General features: G+C 46.7%; 1 protein-coding gene across 1 annotated transcript in view; it reads left to right on the forward strand.

The window, feature by feature from the left end:
* The window catches only part of LOC119374751 (uncharacterized), a 281,996-nt gene that overhangs the window by 159,284 nt on the left and 99,780 nt on the right, over nucleotides 1-22,932 (forward strand). The window contains exon 9 of the mRNA XM_037644939.2: nucleotides 13,075-13,240. Within this exon, the coding sequence (XP_037500867.1) occupies nucleotides 13,075-13,240 (166 nt within the window). The remainder of the gene's footprint in view (nucleotides 1-13,074; nucleotides 13,241-22,932) is intronic.

Here is a 22,932-nt window from a genome sequence, read left to right on the forward strand (position 1 = left end):
AATTCGAGAGTGGGGAGAATGCCTTGCTGCTTGGCATTTCATTGCAGAAGCATGACTAGCGTTATTTTCAATATCCTGGGCAAAACGGATCATTGCATGCTGGAGACAATTGTCACACGTGTGGCATGGACATTTTTTAAATTTTTTTGTAGCCACACTCTTCATTCATTTCAAATTAACACTCTAGTCGCACTGTGCATATATAGCTAGTTTTCTTTTTTTTTCTTTTTTCGTTAATACATTTTCGGTTAACTTATTCACCGTGAGCACTTCAGCGTTTTTTTTTTTCTGTATGCTTTAGATCCAAAGTATACAGGATATTTTTTTATAGACAATACAGACTTTTTTTAATAAAAATGCTGTGACTGTCAAGCCTCTGTCGCCTTCGCAAACGAACTCTACGCTGAGAAGGAAAAACTTTGCCGCACCTAAAGTTGCACTGGAATGAGCAGTTAACAAATACTCATAAATTAGCTATTTATTATTAAATTGAGGGCAGTTCTTATACTGAAAAGTTGTAGGATGTGACAATATGTGGCATACCCATTTTCTTTTTTAATCTAAAAAAAACACGTAGTTTGAGCGCTCCGGGCATGCAGGAAATGCGCCGCTTGGGTTACGTAAGACCGGGAAGCTTACGTGACAAACTTTGAAAAAAAGGCGCATCGCAGCAAAATTTGGTCAGAAAGAATGCCAATTTCTTTGTTATGCTCCAACTTTCAGCCCCATGTGCTATAACTGGCATTATGCAATGGGGGAGGAGATTCAGCCGGGCCCGGTGGATGAAGCGCCACTCCTTGAAGCGGGTGTAGCGGCCGGACTGTAGGCTGCAGCCCACATTATATTTTGGTCTTCATGGATCGGTTTCCAGTGATCAATCTTTTTCCCGTTGCTAGGCTGTTAATTAATGCCTTTGTTTTCACCATATTCATTTTAACAGCGAAGCTGGTTAAGCTAGCCGTAATTTGTGTGGCTTATCAGAAAACTATCGTCGTCATAAACGGGTGCGTGCCACAGAAATTGGGCAAATCCCACTACCCGCCACTGGTTCACTAAGAGAGAGAGAAAGCTATAGAAGGAGAAAGGTTGAGGACGATAATGGGAATAAATACATAAAAAGATAGGAAGACAGAGAAAGATTTAAAAAGAGAGAGCAAAAAGCAGAGATCAAGAAAGGGTCGTTCTATGAGAGGTGTGAACGCTCGGTTCGGGAGTTTGGACATCCATGTCGGGACTAACCTAGCTAAAGCCTAGCAACAACTTAGAAGCCACCAGATTAGACTTGAAAATTGTCCAGTTCACTGTTTCAAGCCTTGCACGACTTAGTGCAAGCTTCGCCAATTTTTTTGCCCTACTCTAATAATTTTCCAGTTAATGTCTTCAATCATATTTTTGTGATTCACTGCCATCGTTGCTAAAGAGCAGCATGTCCTCTGCTAGTGTAAAGCTGCTGAGGTACTCTTCATTCCCATTTGCTCCCTGTCCAGTCATTTGAATACTTCGCCTTGTCTGATGCCATTCTCGAATGCGATTCTATCGCTCTTACTGTGGAGAAGCAGGGCAGCTGCGGAGTCTTTGTAGGTATTCGTGAAGATACTAATTATATGCTTCAGGTACTCCTTGAAAGGCAGAGTGAGATAGAAGCTTGAAGAGATGAAAAATTCCTGAACACATGGTGTGGTTGGAGCAGACGTTTCGGCATGCCTGTTGAAGCGTCCACTCCAGCAACACCTCGTGTTCACAAATTATTCATCTTTTTCAGTACTCCTTGGTGACGTGATGCCTCCAAGACTGTTCATATCTTTACTGAGTCGAATGCCTTTTCATAGTCATGAAAGCTATATAAAGAGGTTTCTTGTATTCAGCAGATTTCTCGATTAGCTGATTGATTACATGGCCGTGATTCTTTGTAGAGTACCCCTTCCTGAAACCGGCTTGCTCCCTAGGTTGGTTAATGTCAAGTTTTTCATTGATACTGTTTCAAAATTACCTTCGTTAATGTTTTATATATCATTGAAGGTATAATTATGGGTCTGTAATGTTTCAAGTGCTTTATGTCTCTCTTACAGTGTATTTAGATAACGTTGGCATGTATGGCATGCAATAGAATGAAAACTTGAGGATGCTTGAGCTTTGTATTCAAGAGTAGAATGCAATAGTCTGATCAGGCCTGGTTTGCATGGTCTTCTCGTTCACTTGCCAGGCTTTGCTTTTCAGTGGACACCCAAATGGTGCCGTGTAACATTGCCCACTTGAGACTCTCCTAGAATGCATGCCTACTGCAAGTGCAGTTGCAAACAGCCCACTATGCCATAATTCTTTATATTGCAAATCAGCGAAGTACCCATTATGCATCCGTAAGGCAATACACACAGCTGCACACTTTTTTTATCTTGTTGCTGATGATGATATACAGTTAACCCTGGATATAATGAAATTGACAAATCCTGAAAAAATTCGTTATAAACAGGTCTTCGTTATATCCAGTTTCAGCACGAAAATTCGGAAAATAAACGCACAAATTAAACACAAGGGGAATTGAAGGCAGAGCTCACCTAAAGCATTTATTCAGCAGCAAAAAACTGCATATTTTGCTCTATTGCTTGTTTGTGAGGGATGGCAGTACTGTAGAACCTCGCTGATACATTTCCGAAAACAACGCGGAAAATAGACGTATTATCTGGGAAAATGTACGATGCGCATCCAGTCAAAATTTAGGCTGGCAAGCCTATATTGAGGTTCAAGGGCAAAAAACAATTGTTTCTCAAAAACATGGAGGGACTCTTCGATTTTCAAACTCCTTGCATCTCGCTGGCAGCCAGAGGTCAGCCAGCTAGTTCAGAAATAATGTTGTGGTCACGTGTGTCGAAATCCCGAGACAACCCGAATATTGCAAAATCGAACTCTGGGACGACCAGCGTAAACGTAAAGAAACGCTACCACTGTGTCAGCAAACGAAACTTTGCGCTGCATGAGCGTTCGTTCTTTCTGCATTGCCACTTGGAAATATGGGGCTAGGTTTGCCGAAGAGTGGAAGTGATATACTCGAGCATATGCATTTGGGATATGATCACGTGTGTTCGCAAGATCATGAGCGACTCGTCCCGTCCATGAAGAAAACTGCCGCCCCACTAAAGGCTTAACAAGCTCAGCTCTGTGCAGTGCGCGTAACAATAGCGGTACAACATGATATGCGAAATCTCACAAAAGTGATAAGCGTCTCCGAAAGCGACAGCTGCTAGCGGCTATCGCATACTACGTCGCACACTCTGGCTGATCAGTTTGCGTTGTGTCTTAACTTGAGACATGCGGTGGTATGTTCGCCGCCAGTTGTAGTCGTACCATCTCGTACGGCGCAACAGGCTTTAAAAGATAATGCCTGGCGTAATGGCAAGTGAAGGTGAAGTTCCCAAGCGCCCGCATTGCCATCTGTCGAGTCCTCACAAACATTGCGGCGAGTGCGCATCCTCTAGTTTCCGCATCCGATAACCAGAAGCCTTGCAGCTATCTTCCAAACAAATTTTTTCTGGCAGCTTCTGACGACCCTCTGGTAGGCAGAATTGTCCAGCCACTGAGAAACGAACGCCGACTGGACTTGCGCCGCGCAGTAGGTGGAGCAACCTGAAAACGAACGCACTTTGGGAGAAAAGTGTGGGGGGGAATTATCGTCCACATTCACTGGGCACAATGGCGGCATTGCTATAGTTATGTGTCGTGGCATGTTGTGCAGCGGTGGCATGTGCGTTTCCGTAGGTCTTGTACCAAACCATGGCGGACTGGAGGAGCAACAGCTTCCATTCTTTGGGCCTCATTGTTAGTTCCCCGGGCTGTTGTTGTAGCCATGGGGTCTGAACAAAAGTGTGTGGAGCAAGTATGCATCTATGTACCATGCTACGGATGAAGGATTTGCAATGCTCAGCAAAATCGTGCTACAGAAAATACTTTTTTTTTAAAGCTGTTTGAAGATTTTGACGGCCAGCATCCCACGTAACACAAAAGAAGCTATTTGCCGTCTAAAAGACGTCTTGAACGGCTACAAAAAGGGCTAATAGACGTCTTGGTCAAGACATTCCCGTAGCCGTAGACGTCTTTTCGACGTCTGATAGCTGTGCTAATGTCCCGCTAGTTGACGTCTTTAAAAGACGTTTTGGAAAGACCAAGATAAGACGTTTTATAGACGTTCTTGTTTTTTCGCCGTTTTCGAAATTTTGGACTTTCGAAATATAAAATAAACTAATAGAACTGTCTTTGCAGCATGTTTGGTCGGCAGCCTGACGACTACCATAGGAAGATAGAGATTGAAGGGACCGAAAGAGCTCCCGCAAGAGCACTTTCCTGTTTTTCTCCCACTGCCTATGTCAGTCGTCGAGCAAGTGACCAAACAATCAAGCAAGATCACTAACATACGTACATACCTGTTCACTCACGCATGTCCTCACTGTTGCACATATATATTTTCGACGCTAAGTTTACTCGCGTTTATTGCGGACCGAATCAAGTTGTTGTGGTCGCTCATATATGCCGCGTGAATTATTGGCCACTTCAGCACACCATACATATCCAATTTTCATATAAAAGACATCGGTTTATAATAAACTTGAACATGTACGCAGGGGATCAACATGTATACTGTATTACATAAATGACGTGTAGCGGATGGCGCGCAAATAAATAATCGCGCTTCTCAGTAACAAATTGATACGGCTGAAGAAACAGCCATAGCCCTGGCCATCGCAACCTGTGCCGAGGAAGCAATCATACTAACCGATTCACAAGCAGCTTGTCGAAATTTTCAGAAAGGAAGAATTTCCAGGCAAGCCTTACAAATACCGTATATACTCGCATAATGATCGCACTTTTTTTTTTTCAAAAAAATTGACGCCAACTTCGGGGTGCGATCATTACGCGGGGTAAATTTTCCGTGAAACAATATTCTGAGCACCGAAAACGCAAAGAAGTCGCTAATCTGAATTCTTACGATAGCTATCATGAACATAACCAAAAATAAAAGTAGAGTAAGGCTTACCTTTGTAATAAAATGCACGCATTACGCAGGAGCTACATGCATGGAACACTGCCCTTTTATTTTTGAACTCTCTGACCCCCTAACGTTCATTCTGAGTACGAAGCGTCACTGGCATCAGTGTCGTCGCCGCACGATTCCCTGTCGGAATCGGCAGTGTCTTCACTGTCCCACAGACGGTCATCTTCTGTCCCGTCGAGCGCGTTGGAAATGCCAGTCTTTTTAAAGCTCTTGACGACCACCTCGTCGGAAATGGTACTCTACGCTTCGAGAATCCATGAGCAGAGGACTTCCACGGAGGGTCTCCTGATTTTGCCACTTGGCGTGAAATCGTGGTCGCCCGCCGCCATCCACTCTGCGTACAGCCTCCGGACGTTGTCCTTGAACGGTTTGTTCAGTGACACGTCCAGAGGCTGTAGCAGCGAAGTTAGACCCCCCAGGGATCACTGCGATTTCCGTGCGCCGCTCCTTCAGCTCGGTACGGACACTGTCAACGAGATGGCCCCGAAAGCTGTCCAGCACAAGAAGTGAAGGAAGCAGAAGCGCTCCTGCTCTTCGCCCCCAAACCGTCTTGATCCAATCGACCATGAGGTCTACCATCATCCACCCTTTTGCTTGAGCGCGGATGTGGATGCCACGGGGAAAGTTTCCCTTCGGAATTGTTTTCCGCTTCAGAATCACGTACGGCGGCAGCTTCTGCCCGTCTGCCGTCACTGCGAGCATCACGGTGCACCGCTGCTTCTCCGCACCACACGTTTTCACGAGCACACTTCGAGCACCTTTCTCGTTCACAGTAGTGCTTCGAGGCATGTCAAACGTCAACGGCGTTTGGTCGGCGTTGTCTTTCTGTGACAGCAGGAAACCGTTCTTCTGGCGTATCCTCGTGACGAACCTGTGAAAATCGATCACTTTGTCTTCGTACGCGGATGGAAGTCGCTGGCACGACGTCCGCCGCCTCAGCGACAGTCCATTCCACCGCATGAAGCGTGTCGTCCAGCCGGAACTGGAACGGAAGTCCTTTGTGGCTATTCCCAGCCTCCGGGAAACTGTGCGCGCCTGCGTCCGTACCATGTCTAACGACACGGCACAACTGTCTTTGCGCATGTCCCTCACGTATTCGAGGACTGCCTTTTAGATGTCAGGGAACTTGCCCGTTTTGGGTCCGCGGAAAGCCCGGCGTGTGCTGTTCGTAGCCATGAGCTTCTCGTGCTGTTTTTTCCAATATCGGATCCGGATTTCGTCGACGCCGAAATGTCTGCCGGCAGCGCGGTTTCAGTGCTCTAGCGCGTAATCAAGCGCCTTCAGCTTGAACGCGGCAGTAAAGCTCGCATACCGCCCCATGGTGAAACGGTGCTTCAACAGACGATCACAAAGCACAGCCAAAAAAACGTGGTGTCGAGTGACGCCGTGACGAGCGACTGGGATGGCGGCGACACGGCTTTTTCAGGAATTATGGGAATGCGTCGGCAGCTTGTTGCTGCGGGATGACAACAGGTCGACCAACAGGCGGCTGCCGCTGTAACAGTGCGGGATAGCAAAACAAACATGGCGGCCCACAGAGCGAAGCGACCGCATTTTTTTTTTCTTCTTTTTGTCAGTCACGGTGGTTGTGAGTACGTCACGCGCGTCAAAACAGTCTCTTCTGTCTAAATAAGGAATGCTTTCATTTAAATCAGTAAATTTACGGCATTAGCGTAGTGATGCCTGCTTTCAGATCACAGAAACAAAGATGGGCGCGTTCAGCTGCCACAGACATAAAACACATGGCGGGCATTCAGTGAAAACTGCGGCATTTGCCTTTACTGCAATCCTAAATGGCACGTTTCCGCCAACGGTGGGCAAAAATTACGAATATGTTTGGTGCGTGCAGTTCACTTGGCGAGTTTGGAAGAGTTATTAACGCAACATTCGACAGATGATAAACGCGATGATCATCGGCTAGACTTGGCACACGACATATCGATGCGGCAAGTTCGGGGTGCGATCATTATGCGGGGAAAAAGAAAAATCGAATTTAGATGACAAAATTTAGGGGTGCGATCATTATGTGAGTGCGATCATTACGCGAGTAGATACGGAACTCACATCTACAGCAAAGAAGAACCTACCAGAAACGTACATCGTTTGGACTCCGGGTCACGAGTCCCTGATGGGAAATGAGGCAGCCGACGCTTCCGCCCGAGCTCATGTTCACCGGGCCTTCCCACAGGACTCACTTAGGAGGAAAGATGATGTACCCAAAAAGTACAGCGACATCTTACAGCACTACAGGCTAGGCCGAAGAACTTATCCGCCAGCTCACCCCAGCCTAACTAGGGAAGAGGCAGTAACCCTCAGGAAGCTGCAAACAAACACTTACGTTCACGGTATATTACTTCACCGTATCTCACCGACTGAGAGGCAAGTGCTTTATTTTGCAAAAATGTCTATTCTTGATCTTCTCATAAACCAAGACGTTTATAGCTGTCCGTAGCCGTTTCGAGACGTCTTTTAGAGGTTTTGTGTTACATGGGATAGCCGCCTGCCTTCGGGTTGGTGTGTGGTTGACAGAGAGCTGCGATTGAGCAATTCGGAGGAGACAGGGAGGGGACAATTGAGCAATTCCGAAGAGACGTGGAGGGGACAATCCGCCTTCTCCACGTCGCCCCGGTGCATGCGCTCTCGCCTAGCGGAAGAGTCGCGAAACATCTCTTTATCTCAGAGGCTTTGCTTCTGGCAATACCGGTTGTTCCGGCCCTTACCAAACCCCTACCAACACGGCAGAGGGCAGCACAGGAAACTGAAAGAAGCGGATTCAGCAAAGCAGAGGAAGCGCGGACGGGGGAAAGGCACTGCAAAGAAGCTGCCGTCACCGTACGGTGGCTGTCTGCCACTTCGCGCTTCACAAGTACACGAGAGGGCCCTTTTTGCACACCTGAATGAGAGTTTCTGAGTACAAAACATATCATATGACCGCAATTTTCTGCGATGCTGAACATTGCTGCCGAATAATCTTATTTTCTGGGAACGTATTAACTGAAACGTGTTACACACAGCTGTATTGGGTAATTTAAAATTTTTGCGATTGCGAGCATAGGAGCCGGGAAATTGTACTAAGTGGGAACATTTCAACGATGTTCTACTGTACTGAACGTTCGTTCACAGGACATCAATACAACGCTGCTCCATCATCGTCTAGCTGTGGCCTCCGAGATTGTCTCCAGCAACGCGACGCAAGATGGCAGAGCGCATGACAACAGTGACAAGTCGACCTCCGAAGATCCGTCGTTGTCACCGGGGTCGTGAACAGTTTCCACCAGCGCCTAATCTGACATCTCCTCGGTAGTGACAACACTGTTGTCGGCATTAAAAAAAAAATCTCAAAAGCTCCGCATCGTCAGGAGCTGCTCCATGCGCGCACAGTGAAACCGCGCACGTGCGCATGGTGTCGAAAACGAAGAGTGAACTCCATATGCGGCGCGAACTCGAAGCGTAACGACGCGGAGCAAGGATTTAACGTTAACGTGACCTGGTGTCACGTTAACGAAGTGCAGTTCAGAGACTACTGCAACAGCTGAATAAGAGTGGCGCTGCCAACGGAAAAGCCGATTTTCTTTCTTCCTTTTTTTTTAGGAAATCCGGCGCAGTTAGCGTGGTGGCACCCGCAAGCGACTGGATGACGTTTGAAGGGAGGGAGCGGGGCGGGGAGGGGAGGGGGACACGCCTGCACACGTGCCCGTGGCGGCACCTGCCTGCTCGCCTCGCGCACACGCACACGCACAAACGAGCGCTTGCTTCCTCCTCGCAGTCGCCGGGGCTTCGTATGCACCCAAATATTGGGTGGGCACTCCCAAATAATGACAGGAAATCTGCCACTGTCATTAATTGAAGCAAAAAGTTTAAAATAACGGCATAGTGCCAGTTCTAGCATATGGGGCTGAAATATGGAGGGTAACAGTGCAACAAAGAACAAGTTGAGGACCACATGGCGTGCGGTGGAACGCAAAATGATAGGAGTAACACTAATAGATCGGAGGATAGCAGAATGGGCCAGGAAACAGACGGGCGTTGCAGATACCCTAGTGCACATCAAGCGAAAGAAACGGACCTGGGCTGGCCACGTAATGCTAGGACAGACAACCCATGGACAGTAAGAGCAGCAGAATGGTTACCAAGGGATGGGAAACCCAGTTGAGGAAGGCAGAGAGTTAGATGGAGCCAGGAAATTAAGAAGTTCGCAGGGATAAAATGGAATCAGCTCGCACAGGATAGGAGATCTTTGGGAGAGGCTTTCGTCCTGCAGTGGACATAAATCGGCTGAAAATGATGATGATGATGCATGATTCTTGCTCAAAACATGGTGCTGCGTCTGAAATTTCACTTATTTCCATTATATGGTGGTATCAAGATAGACTGCCGGTCCTTGTGTCTTCTTTGTTTTGTTGTCGTTTAGTGTGCGCATTTAGATCAAGAATGAATTCAGAGTAACTAGCCCGCCTTTCCGTTTTCTACTGTGTTGTGATCTTTTTTTCTTAAAGGTGCCCTTCAACACTCTTCAATGCCCCATTTCTTACTCATGGGTTGCATAGACTGAAGTGCGGACGGGTTAGTGCAGCAAGAATGGCAGCAATAGCGGCAAGCAGTCCGAAGTTATTCAGACTAGAAAATTCAAAATACAAGAAAAAAATGCCTACCCTCAACTCGATTTTTGTGGGATCACATGACTCCATTTCACTCGCCCTGTGACGTTTCAGAGAGCCCCAATGAAATGAGCTGAAAGCTTAGAATAACAGAGAGCTGAGCTAGTTGGTAAGTATTCATTCTAAAAAGACAGGGCGTGCAAACACGGACACAAGAAAGAGTAGTTTGTGGCGTTTGTGGTGTCCCGACTTTTTTCTTGTGTCCGTGTTTGCACGCCATTTCTTTTTAGAATGAGCTGAAAGCTCCTACGTAGGGGAAGCTTGCACATCATTGTTGTTTGTCCTTTCCAACATATTGTTGACGTTGTTGCCATGGTAACAAATGTGGTGTCTCACACCTGACTTGGCAGAACTCGAGCAGGCACTACTGCTTTGAAGCGAGGCTGGCAAGAGTTTGTCTGCTGTTCCTTACAACGACATTCCATGTCATTCCTTCCTCTCATTCTGAGAAGGGAATTTGCGGAGCGGCAAGGGCGGTGAAACATAGTCGCCCGTACGCGGGTTATTTGGTGAGCAGCCAACGAACTACAAGGTCATTCAACGAAGAGGATTACTTGCACCGCTTCAACAACAATCAAGAGCCTACCACATATGTGGAAAGAGGCAGCTCATATACGTACGGACACAAAAAGAGGGAAGAAGGAGAAGCGTTTCGTATGGACATCTGACCGGCGCAGGCAAAAAAACCAGAGGCAATATGGCAGCCAGCGCCTGTGTCCTGCTTTTTGGTTGTAGTGATATTTTTTTGTTGTAGTAAAAAAAAAACATTTATTGCCTATATAACGTTTCTGGGCAAGTGGGTGGGGTCCTCAGTCCAGGGTTCCACTGGCCATCGGGAGCAGAGCCAGCTGGCTCTCCCGATCCTTGCTAGCAAGCCAGCTCTCCCACTGCCTTTATCAGGATTGTGACCCCAAAATGGGAGAATTTACGTTTGGGGGCCGCGATTGGCATTTCCACGTAATGTGGGCGAGAGTTGGCCATTCTCCACACCACGGACAGCTGTGCGCGTACATTGTGGGGTGTATGTGGTGTTGTCTTTGTAAGTGAGGGTAAGTGTTAGTTTGCACTCAACGCCAATCTCGTGCCTGTTCTCCGGTAAGATCCAGATGGGGATAACTGTATTTTTGCCGTTCTCCTCTTTGATTTTCGAGGATGTCGCGTGGAGTTGTTGGGGGTTCCTCGAGCGTTGCGACCGGTGCTCGGATGCTTAATTCGCGAGCAAGCCGGTCGGCCCTTCGTTGCCCCCAAGTCCCGCATGTGCAGGGCACCAAAGGATTGCATGTGAATTGAGGAGTTGTTCACCTAGGATTCTTATTGCCGTCCTTGGTATTGCCCCAGCCTGAAACATACGGCAAGTCGATTGAGAGTCGGTAATCACAAGGGCCCAATCTCCCTTTTGTTCTGCACATCTGATCGCCATAGCAACCGCCGCCGTTTCGGCCGTACTGACTGTTCTAGTTTTTATAGAAGCCGCCACGGTTGTAGCTCCGCTTGTTGCAACAATGGTGTAACGGTTGCCGTGCAGTTTGCAGGCGTCAGTGTAAAAGACTGTTGGGTTATCCCCATAATGCTTCTGTAGTGTTCGAGCCCTGGCTTGACGTCTGCCTGGGTGATACTTCACGCTCATATTCTTGGGGATGGGGGATGCCATGATTTGGGCCCTGATGGTATTCCGTAATAAGTATGTTTCCTCGCCGGCATGCTGAGGTCTTAAAGGGTAGCCAACCTGCTTGAGCAAAGCTCTGCCTTGTTCTGTAGAATTTAATCTTTCCCTTTGCGATATTAGCACAGCGGACGTGACAGCGTCTATTTGGAGTTCATTGAAAATGCACAGAAAGTAAAATTTGGCAGATCCCACGCATTGTGGTAATCGGTTTCATGCGAAGCAGTCAGCGAGTACTTTTATGCTGTATGGCTTTGAGCCAAGTGTTACGAGGTGGATCGACGTGTTTTTGGAAATGCAGGACTTGTGTGCACATATTGGGCTTACCAGGCACTCTGCACTCACGTGACTGCACTCACGTTTAAATGGTAACTTATAGCCTGACATAACATCAGCACTGATGTTAGAGCACAGACGTCAGTATTATCGAAACGATGTGCACTCTATGGTGCAATCATGTGAATATCATACGTAACTTTCGTTAATGTTTTCCTCCAGGGTTTAGCAATGCTTCATTATAGCTTGCTGAATCATAGGAATACAAATGGAATGTTTATTAAACTGCTATAAAAGCATAGCCAATACTGGAACCACAGATGTTAATCTGATATGACACCTGTATCGTAGGAGTACATATGTAGTGTTTATTGCTTTCTTGTAAAATTAGATAGACAGCACCACAACCACAACTGACGTTGCACCGACATTATGCCTGCATAGGCTGTTTTTCCATTTATAGACCTGGTGTGGCTCTGTGGTAGAATACCTGATTGCCAGGCAGAATGCTTGGGCTCGATTCTTGCTGGGATCCTAATTTTTATTCTTTTTCTTCTTCGGATCAGCGCTGCCAATGTCACTTTTTCTTAACGCTCTCGCATTTAAATTACCAGTGTCTGTTCTCGCCGTTCCTGGGTAGATATAAGCTGTCAATCACCTGCGGCTCATACCCGTACACCGCGGCCCATGGTAAACGGGTATGTGCCACACGTGTCTGGAAAAAAGGGTTTGACGACGTACACGACAGGGTTTTGGCGTTATTCATGTCATGACACGACAGTCATATTCGTCAAATCCTCTTACCCTCTCATGCCAATTTTGGTCTACACCAAGTTTAGGAGGCAATCATGAGAGCACGCAGACGTAGGCGGCTAGATGGATGGACGGACGGATGGAAACAAACGCTCAAAGTGTCAAAGGTTCGCTAAACATTTAAAAAACGAAATCAACTTTGATGCCACGCCACGATCACTTCTATTGTTACATTTATCCAATCATAGGTTGGCGCGCTGATGTGGTCAGCAGCAGTGTAGCGACTTTAATACGTGATTAAAATACTGAATAATTTGATATCGGTGCTGAGACCCACGCTAAAATTATCCCCAGCCATCAGTCTACGCAACCCGCAAGTAAAAAATGTGGGGTTGCATAGTGTTGGAGGGCCCCTTTAATCCTCGTCAAATTGGTACTGTTTTTGTCAAAGATGAATTTCCACCAACTCTCCCAGGTTTCTCTTCTGGTCTAGGCAGTGGGCTTACAGTAAATGCGCAGTTCTGAAAATGGAAGCATCAGTTAAGCTAGAAAGACACAGCTGTCATGTCATTTCCGAGAAGAATAGAATTTCACAATAAGTGCTTCTGATAATAGAGGCTGACGTGTGTAATGTGTGACTGTTAAGGAAGCACAGCATGATTATGTTTTTCATGTTGCAGTATGCAAAGAGAACGGGCATGTGAGCCATGCAGTCTCAAGTGCCCCACTGCACAAAACAAGACACCGCAGCTGCTATGCACACGTTGTCTTTGCCTGTTTCATCCAGTGTGCGTTGGGATGACAAGTCACCATCCAGCTGCTGCCAAGGGGCGCTTCATCTGCAAGGTACTCCTGTTATCCCACTAGTGCTCCAAAGACTATCTGTGGACATAAGCCCTGTTTGCCAATATGTCCCATTTGCTTACTGATTTCATGCCAACAGAGTGCTCGCTTGTAGAGCTCTCAGAGGTACCATTTTTTATGGTTGCTAGCTGACATGCTGTTGTGAACCACCGTTATGCTAAGTTGTGGGATTCCTGCTACACGCAGGTGTTACCTAAGCACTCTCTACCTAGCGAGGCCTAGATAACTCCCACGTGCTCCCGCATCCACCCGCTTCCAGCAACCGCACCTGGCTGCACCGAAGTGAGCGAGGAAACAACACGATGACGCAGAATGGACCTCTTTCGTAAATATGTTTATTCCTAGTCAGGAGTAGGACGCTCGTTGAGTGCGACGATTCCAGGCAACTGACTGGATCTTCACACGAAGACACCTCGATGAGTTGTGGCAACTCAGGCCTTTGTGGTCGTTGATGATGAGCTGGGCAATGGTGCTACGAGTCTAGCATCTGCCTTGGTAGCCAACGATTCTTGAATGTCAGTGCTGCGACCCAACAAGCTTGCGAGGCCATGCAGCCGACAAGGGAGGTAGCCGCGACCATGAGCGTCAGCAGGATTTTGTCTTGGGGGGTGCAAGCCTGTGTTGCATCGCAGCTGGGAGAGGGGGAGAGTGCTGGTGTAGCTTGGGTGGGGGCAAGTGCTGGTGTGGCTTGAGGGGGGCAGGTGCCCCTTTTGCACCCCCCTGCCGACGCCCTTGCCGCAACACACTAAGTGAACTGAAGCCTAGCTGTCTCTGCCATTCATCTAAAGAGAGCTTCCTCGCCAGCGCATCTCACTGTGCCTTGCGCATCTTGCGTTTCCATTGCAAAGCTCTAAGTAAAATCCGTGTGTGCCACTTGAAGTGCATGAATCGGTGACCTCTGTCAACTGGTTTGACGTGGGAAAAAGAATGAAGGACATGCATTCACATGCGCGCCTGGAGAGGAGGGCATCTGCCCTTCTCTGGCTAGTGTGCGACGATGCCACCGGGAGAGTGTAGCCACTTTACATTCTCCACAGCCTGTACCTCACAGGTCAGAATGCTTCAGTGTCTTGCTCAAGATTGCATTTTCACGTGGTAGTTCATTCATCATTAGATGGAAATAAGGCCCACAAAAGACCTAGTTTTAAATATAGTCATCAGTAATTTCTCAAAATCCTCCACTGGTGTTTTATCAAGGTGGTAACATAATTAATGTTCTTTATTAGAATAACTATCGATATCAGTACAATTGACTCCCACTGATATGAAGTCAACATTGACTGTGAAAGGTTCGAACTAAACAGAGTTAGGATCAAGCAGACTGTACGAGAAACTGTCAAAATGCATACAGGTCCTTGAAACCATTGAAAACTGTTCAACTGAAAAGTATGTTTTGGATGCCCTTGAAAGTTCTGTGGTTGTTTTCTTTCCTTGAATACCCTTAAATTTGACATGCTGTCTAACATTGACTACGTGACTTGCTCTATACGGTAGATAAGCATTCATCGTTTTCATGTTCACGTTTCATTCAGGAGTAGCACGGGGAGTTATTCCTTAACTGTCCGTCCAATGGGCTTGTCCATTTTGGCGGAGCGCATTCAGTTACGAGCCATGACATATCGCGCTCTTGACCAGGTCAATGCACTGCACCCGCATAGCATACTCCCAGCATTAGAAGAAAGTGGATGAAATGTACTGTCACAGAACATTTAAACAAACATCACAGGAATGTCCTTGCGTATGAACATGTCCCAGATTCTAGCGAACGGTGCAGAGAATGCGTATCAAGCTGCACAGGTGCATTAAACGGGCAGCCGCATTAAACCTAATTCAAAGGCTAACACGATCACAGAATCAAGATTAATGCACAGTCCAATGACATTGTGGAAGAAGAACCTGAAATTGGGCATGCTGCTCGCTGAGCTCCATCCAATCAGCGGCGGCCAAAAGTGACAGTCCATTAAATGGACACACTGAGAATATCTCCCCTGGTGTGCCATTTTGCTTATGCAATGGTTGCGCTTGTTCCCTGGGTGTTTCTTTCAAATATTGAGGCTGGGCTGCATGCATTGGTGTATCAGCTACAGGTCGATTCCACGAAAGATCAAAAAACGGTGTATACTTGATGTTTCCGATTTTCCTGATAATTTTGTATGTTGTGCACATATGACTGCACAGCACGAAATCGCAGTTCGTTCTCAAATAAAAATTTTTTTCAACACAGGAAAATTTGACAAGTGTGGCCGGTTGACGACGACCATTTTATGAAAAGTGCGTTTTCGTAAATTTGGAACCATGCCGGCAGCTACTGAAGCTATATATTACAAATATCTTTCTTTTTAGCGGAAGTAGAAGTAAAGAGGAAATAGCTTTTATCATTTCATGGAATTCTGAGCAGTATTTAAAAAAATTCACGAAAAACGCTGCCTTTTTGAAAATCAGTCAAATTTGGGACGCTAGGTTACTTCTGTGAACATCTTAGCTTGTTCATATTTGCAGTATGAATAGGCCTTTATGTGAATAATGAACCTCTGCTTTTTTATTTCTCTAATAATTTTCAAAGTAGTAAATTTTTATGCTCGAAACACCAAAAAGACAAAAGTGCTCCTCGATTAAAAAATCTGTAATAAAAAAACCCCAATCTCAATTTTGTTCAAAGTCCCCCAAAATGTTCTGAAAGGACTGCAGAATGATATGAAAAAACATGTTGCATCATTTTTATTAGAACAAAAGCAGAAATTGTCAAACATTGTGTTTCCAGAGCGTGGTGGCTACTGCGTAAAGGACATCTCTAGGAAAAAGAAAATACAGTAACACGTCTTTTTTCTTCTCTGAGCTTCGCTAAACAACAGTAATGATCTATTGTCGGAAAGTTGGAACTGTTTTGTAAAGAAAAAGACCGTTCCAATTAAATGCATTTGCGTGGTTTGCGACTTCACGCCAGTGTTAGAGATCCCTCAGTCCACAGTAGGCACTTTCAGTTGTAGCCTCCTTTTTTTTCATCTACTTCAGTTGAGTGTAATTCATATCTGGCATGCGTCTCTTAAGATGTGCTGTGCCAGAATTGAGAGGTTGGTATAAAAGGCACGGTCTCTTCATGAATGGAAATGAATTTCTGGAGAGCGGTCGCCAAGAGGTTTGCTTTTTGTTGGCCCAAATGTGTACGTTGTCAAACTTTATGTGATCAATGCAGAGTTTAAAAAGAATCGATTACGTGAAGATTGGTGGCAGCAGTTCTGACCACGGATAAAACACGTTTTGTTTGCATTGCATCTGCTTTGTTTTGCATCTCCTTGTATCTCTTGAAGCAGTGCTGGCAGATCTGGTCTCCCTCTTGAATTGAGCACGCATCCTACTTAATGACCCTCCGCAAAAGAGATTGGATCCGATATCTTCTACACAACGAAAATTCCGCTGCAGCGGAATTTTCTTTTTGTGCACCATGAGGTAGTCCGCACAAAAGACTCGGTCGTGGCTATAACGCCTACCCATAGCCACCTTCAGAGCGTAGGACAGTGATCGCACCAAAGTGAAGCACAATTTGGATGCTTAACTTCTATCTCAGGTGGTGTTTCGCTGACTGGTACAGCCGTGCTCGTTGCTGTCGTCTGCTCAGGCAGGCGTCCATCGCGCCGCCCTTTCAACCTGTCCACCTAACGCATGCTACTCCGTTTACACGAAGGCGTGTAGCGCGGGCCACTCGATCCACCACACGATCCGCACGGCGCGGATCCAGAGACCAGCCAGGAGAGAGACGAGCGGTGAAAAATGTATCGTGTAACCAACGCAATCGACACCCCAGCATTTTCTCTTGCAGAGCGACAAAGCCTGGCAAACAATGTTTGGCTGCTGTGCTTAGGTTGCACTGCGGTACTCGCCGTTCACCACTGTCGCCATTTGCGATTTCTCACATTCTTACAATGCATGATCGACTCAGCTACACAAATTTCGCGTTTAGCTTCGTTGCTTTTATATTAGGGAATTTACTGAAAATTATCCAGAGGAATGAAAATGTCCGTGCTGCCCATCGATGAGGAATATAAGTAGTGTCACAAATTCATTTAATTGGGACGACCTTCTTCTTTACAAAACAGTTCCCACTTTCCGACAATAGATCATTACTGTTGTTTAGCGAAGCTCAGAGAAGAAAAAAGACGTGTTACTGTATTTTCTTGCTACTAGAGATGTCCTTCACGTAGTAGCCACCACGCTCTGGAAACACAATGTTTGACATTTTCTGCTTTTGTTCTAATAAGAATGATGCGACATGTTTTTTCATTATATCATTCTGAGTCCTTTGAGAACATTTTGGGGGAATTTGAACAAAATTGAGATTGGGTTTCTTTTTATTATGGATTTTTTAATCGAGGAGCACGTTTGTCTTTTTGGTGTTTCGAGCATAAAAATTTACTACTTTGAAAATTATTAGAGAAATACAAATGCAGAGGTTCATTATTCACATAAAGGCCTATTCATACTGCAAATATGAACAAGCTAAGATGTTCATAGCGTCCCAAGTTTGACTGATTTTCAAAAACGCAGCGTTTTTCGTGAATTTTTAAAAATACATAATTTGCTCAGAATTCCATGAAATGATAAAGAGCTATTTCCTCTTTACTTCTACTTCCGCTAAGAAGGAAGATATATGTAATAAATAGCTTCAGTAGCTGCCAGCATGGTTCCAAATTTACGAAAACGCACTCTTCGTAAAATGGTCGTCGTCAACCGGCGACACTTGTGGAATTTTCCTGTGTTGAAAAAAATTTTTATTTGAAAACAAACTGCGATTTCGTGCTGTGCAGTCATATGTGCACAACATGCAAAATTATCAGGAAAATCAGAAGGCAACATCAAGTATACACCTTTTTTTGATCTTTCGTGGAATCGACCTACAGTTAACCTGGATAAGCTGGTTAAACCTGAAATTGACAACATCCCAAAAATTTTCGTAATATGGAGGTTTTCGTTATGTACAGATTCAGCATGAAAATTCGAAAAGAAATGCGCAAATTGAACAAAAGGGGAACTGAGAGTAGACCTCACCCAAGACATTTATTTAGCAGCAAAAAAGTGTGTCATTTTGCTGAGTGTTGCTTGTTTGTAAGGGACAGGAACACGGAACGTTTCTAGTACATAAAGGAACACAGCACTGCTCTTCTGTCATCGTCTAGCGAGCCTGTGACATGGCGCAAAACGTCATTGACATCCAGCACTATCATAGCGGAAAGCAAGGTGAGTGATGAGTCGACCTCCGAGGACTCGTCATCATCACCGTGATCTCTGGCACTTTCCGCGAGCGTGCATCATTTGACATCTCTTTGGTAGTGACGGCACATACCTTCGCATGCAAGAAATCTCAAAGCTGCACGTCATGTGTGGCTGCTCCATTCATATGCAGTGAAACCCAAGCTGCCCAAGCTTCAGCGCGATCAGGTGGGCCTGGAGGCTCCTCCTCTCCCCTTTCGGTTTGCCTCTGTGGACATGTCTAAGCTGGTAGGGGCACTTCATGCTGTTAATAAAGCAACTCTCAAGGGGCTGGATGAGCGATGTGGAGTATGCAGGCTATGCGGGCAAATACTGAAGTTTAAGTTTCCTTGTCAAAGCATTTACCCTTGGAATGGTTCCCCAAAGTGACTGGAAGCATAAACACAGGAGTCGGCACAGCGTTGAAGGACATCTCTTGCCGATCTTCAAACCGTACGCACATCCCTTTTTTTTTCTCGTCCCCCCCAGTTCTTTATTTTTAGTAGCCTCTTTTCCGCACATCCGTGCGTTTCTTCTTTTTTCACTTCATCAGCGCCTTGCGTGCAGCCCTTCTCAGGGCTTCCAAAATAAAAAGAAATGTAGTCCTCTGTCTGTTTCTTTTGTTTTCTCCTGTTTTTTTTTTTCCGGCCATAAGCGGCCTAACCTTCGTCAGTCACGGCCGACGCTCACTCAGAGGACCTTCCTCACGGTTCTTGTCCTGGCACGAGCACCGGCAGCACCACACCAAGGGCACCCAAAAAGAGTCGCCCCAACGCGGCTCGCAAGTCATCGGGACCAATCCAAACTTGCGCGCGCAAACTGAGGGCCGCCGCCGCGAGCCGCCTTCGCAAAAGCCCTGCTGCTAGAACCCCAAACTCACGGCCACGCATACAAGCGCCACGGAAAAGGCCTGCAACCAACAAGCGCCGCCATTTCCCCGATTCTTCGGCCTCGCTTCATTTTGAAGCGCCCAAGCAACCGGACGGAGACTCCTCGTCCTCGCCCACATCGTCTGCTTCTTGGGAGCACACCATGCCACCCTCCTCCCCATCCCTATCCCCGCGCCGTCAGACGCGGGAAACCGGTACCTGCACGTACAAGCCCGGCCGCCAACTCCTCACACAGCAGGCGTCGTCTGCTACAGTCTGCTCCAGTAGGCGAGCGGCACGCGGGCACTCTGCCCGAGGTCTGTTCCCGCCATCGCGGGAACAGACCTCGGGCCTCTCCTGGCTGTCACATCCATCTGTGGCATTCGTGTGCATCTTAAACAAGCGGCCACCAACACCCGTAGTGGCGTCACTCACGCCGCGGACACCCCCAGCACACTCAAACCCAATAACACGCCGCAGAGCCCAAACCCCGCGGTGCAACACCAGCGAGTGACGGTCACAACCAAACGCATGCGGTTCCGAGTCTCCCAGCCACCCAGGCAGAGCAGACTATCCTCTTCCGACCGGTCGGGAAAAAAATCTCATTTCCTGGCCGTGTCGAGAGACTCGATCGCCGTGTACCTTTCCGGATTTACGGCAACTAAAGCCGTGCGAGTTAATCACCACCGCAACGGCATCGCCGTCGACACGGTGGCATCCTGTGACGTGTCGGCACTCATGCCGACACCCCTGTGAAGGCAAAACTTCTGAACAACAACACCTGTTGGCACGGTGTACAGTGTTGACCCTGACATTCCCATGGACGATATTACCACTAACATTGTTTCGCCAGTGAAAGTCGTTTCGTGCGTCCATCGTGGCAACACCGTGCTCATCACGTTCGCGGGCACTGACGTCCCCGCTGAAGTACACCTTTTCAAGCAGCAGCGGCCGGTTCGGGCACGCCTACCACGTCCCCTTCAGTGTGCGTGCTGCGGTCAATACGGGCACGCCACTGTGACCTGCCCGCGCGCTGGGCGCTGCCTGCGCTGCGGCAGGAACCACACCGAGGGCCCATGCACTGCGGAACGCCCACGATGTGTCAACTGCCAGGGCATGCACGCTACGAACGAGCCACGCTGTCCCTCCTGGCAGCTACAACTAAGGTCCCTATATTTTTAAAGGTAGGATGGATGGATGGATGGATGTATACGGCTGTGCCCTTTAGATCGGGCGGCGGCTCACGCCACCTAGCCATAAAGTTCAGTACTATCATGATGTATTGAAGGATTGCATTTCACTCGTGCCTTGATTGTATCCACCAATCGGTTAGCCTCCTCCTGGTTATTTCTACTCGTTTAAAGTCTATTTTGCCTTCACTGTCCCTAAACCCCAATGCTTTGAAAAAATCCGCGCCATTATCTTGGACTGTAGGGTGAAGCCCTTTACACAACATTATCAAATGTTCAGCCGTTTCCTCCTCCTCTTCACACGCACTACATAACGTGTCTGTGCCTTCGTATTTGGCTCGGTACGTCTTGGTTCGCAGTACTCCTGTCCTGGCCTCAAACAGCAGAGAACTACCCCGAGAATTATCGTAGATCTTTTCTTTTGCAATTTCCTGCTTGAAAGTTCGGTAGGTCTCCAGTCATGATTTCGTAAGCATCCCCATTTTCCACATGTCCCTCTCTGTTTCCTTCACCTTCTTAACCGATGTTTCCTTTTGGCTTGGTATTCTGCTGTTGTCTAAATACTTGCTTGACAATTTTCGAGTTCGCTTCCTCCATTTAGTATCAACATTCTTCATGTACAAGTAGCTGAAAACTTTCCTAGCCCAACGCTCCTCTCCCATTTTTCTCAATCGCTCCTCAAATTCTGTCTTGCCGCTAGCTTCCCTGCCCTCGAACGATGTCCATCCCATGTCACCCCCTGATTTGGGGTATTCCCGTGTGCTCCCAAAGCAAGCCTACCTATGCCACGTTGTTTAATTCCCAATCTTGCTTGAACCTCTGATCTCATGCACCAGACCGCATTGCCGAACATCAAACTTGGGACCATTACCCCTTTCCAAATCCCTCTCACAACGTCATACCTATTGTAGTTCCGCAATGCCCTATTTTTCATTACAGCTGCATTCCTGTTGCCCTTAGTCATTACATATCTTTCGTGCTCCCTTAGGTACTCAGCCCCGTTGTTTATCCATACGCCCAGATATTTGTATTTATCCATTATCTCCAGCGTGACTTCCTGTATCTTATGCTCACTGCCTTCATTATCATTAAAAATCACGATTGCCGATTTTTCCCAACTGAACTTCAAATTTAACCTATCTCCTTCATTACCGCAGATGTCTATCAATCCCTGCAGATCTTCCTTGTTGTCGGCCATTAATACTATATCATCTGCATACATCAACGCCGGTAATGACTGTTCAACGTGTTTTCCTTGCTTGGCAAAAGAGAGGCTGAAGCCGAGTCTACTCCCCTCTAATTTAGCTTCTAATCCTTGTAGATACAGCATAAATAACAGAGGTGACAAGGGACACCCCTATCGAAGCCTGCGTTGTATCTCTATAGGTTCGGATACCTGTTTTTCCCATTTTATAACTACCCTGTTACTTTTATAGATGTCCTTTAAAAGATTAGTTATTCCACCTTCCACATCTAGTGTGTCCAATATTCCCCACAAGTATTCTTGAATCACGCTATCGTAAGCTCCCTTGATATCTAGAAATGCCAGCCACAGGGGCCTGTGTTCTTTTTCCGCTATTTCAATACACTGCGTCAATGAGCACAGATTATCCTCCAACCTCCTTCGTTTATGGAACCCATTTTGTAGTTCCCCCAGCACCCCCTCATTCTCCACCTATGTCTGTAGTCTTTCCTTTACGATCTGCATCACCAGCCTGTAAACTACTGATGTCACTGTTATAGGGCGGTAGTTGTTTATATCAGCTTTGTCCCCCTTTCCTTTATAGATCATGCTCATCCGGCTTAGTTTCCACCCATGGGGGGCTTCACCATCCATTATTGCTTTGCTCGCTGCTTCTCTTAATGTTTGCTTAGAGTTTGGACCTAATTTCTTTATTAGCATAATTGGGATGCTGTCAGGGCCTGTTGATGTGCTATTAGGAACCCTCTTCTCTGCCCTTTCCCACTCTCGTCCCAGTGGAGCCACTGCGCTAATTGGTCTATCCTCATCCGTTAGGGTGCATGCATCGCTTCCTTGTTTAAATTTTTCTGTCATCATTGTTCTTATAAGTTCCATTGCCTCATCCCCTTCTAGCCTAACCCCTTGAACTGTAGTTATAAACCTCTGTTCCATGCTTGTCTTATTACTCAGAGAATTCAGATGGTTCCAAAACTTTGCAGCTGCTTTTCTATCCTTTTTGTTTAGTTCTGCCATCCCTTGGGCCCCCTTTCTTCTAATCTTTTCATTGATCAGATTGGAAGCTTCCCTTCTGCAGCTCAAAAAGTTACCCCATTTTCTTTCGACATCATCTTCCGGTTCACCCCTCTGTTTAGCATGCCTGTGTTCTCTGGAGGCTTCCTGACGTCTTAC

Source organism: Rhipicephalus sanguineus, chromosome 11 (assembly GCF_013339695.2).
Source record: "Rhipicephalus sanguineus isolate Rsan-2018 chromosome 11, BIME_Rsan_1.4, whole genome shotgun sequence".
Lineage (NCBI taxonomy): Eukaryota > Metazoa > Arthropoda > Arachnida > Ixodida > Ixodidae > Rhipicephalus > Rhipicephalus sanguineus.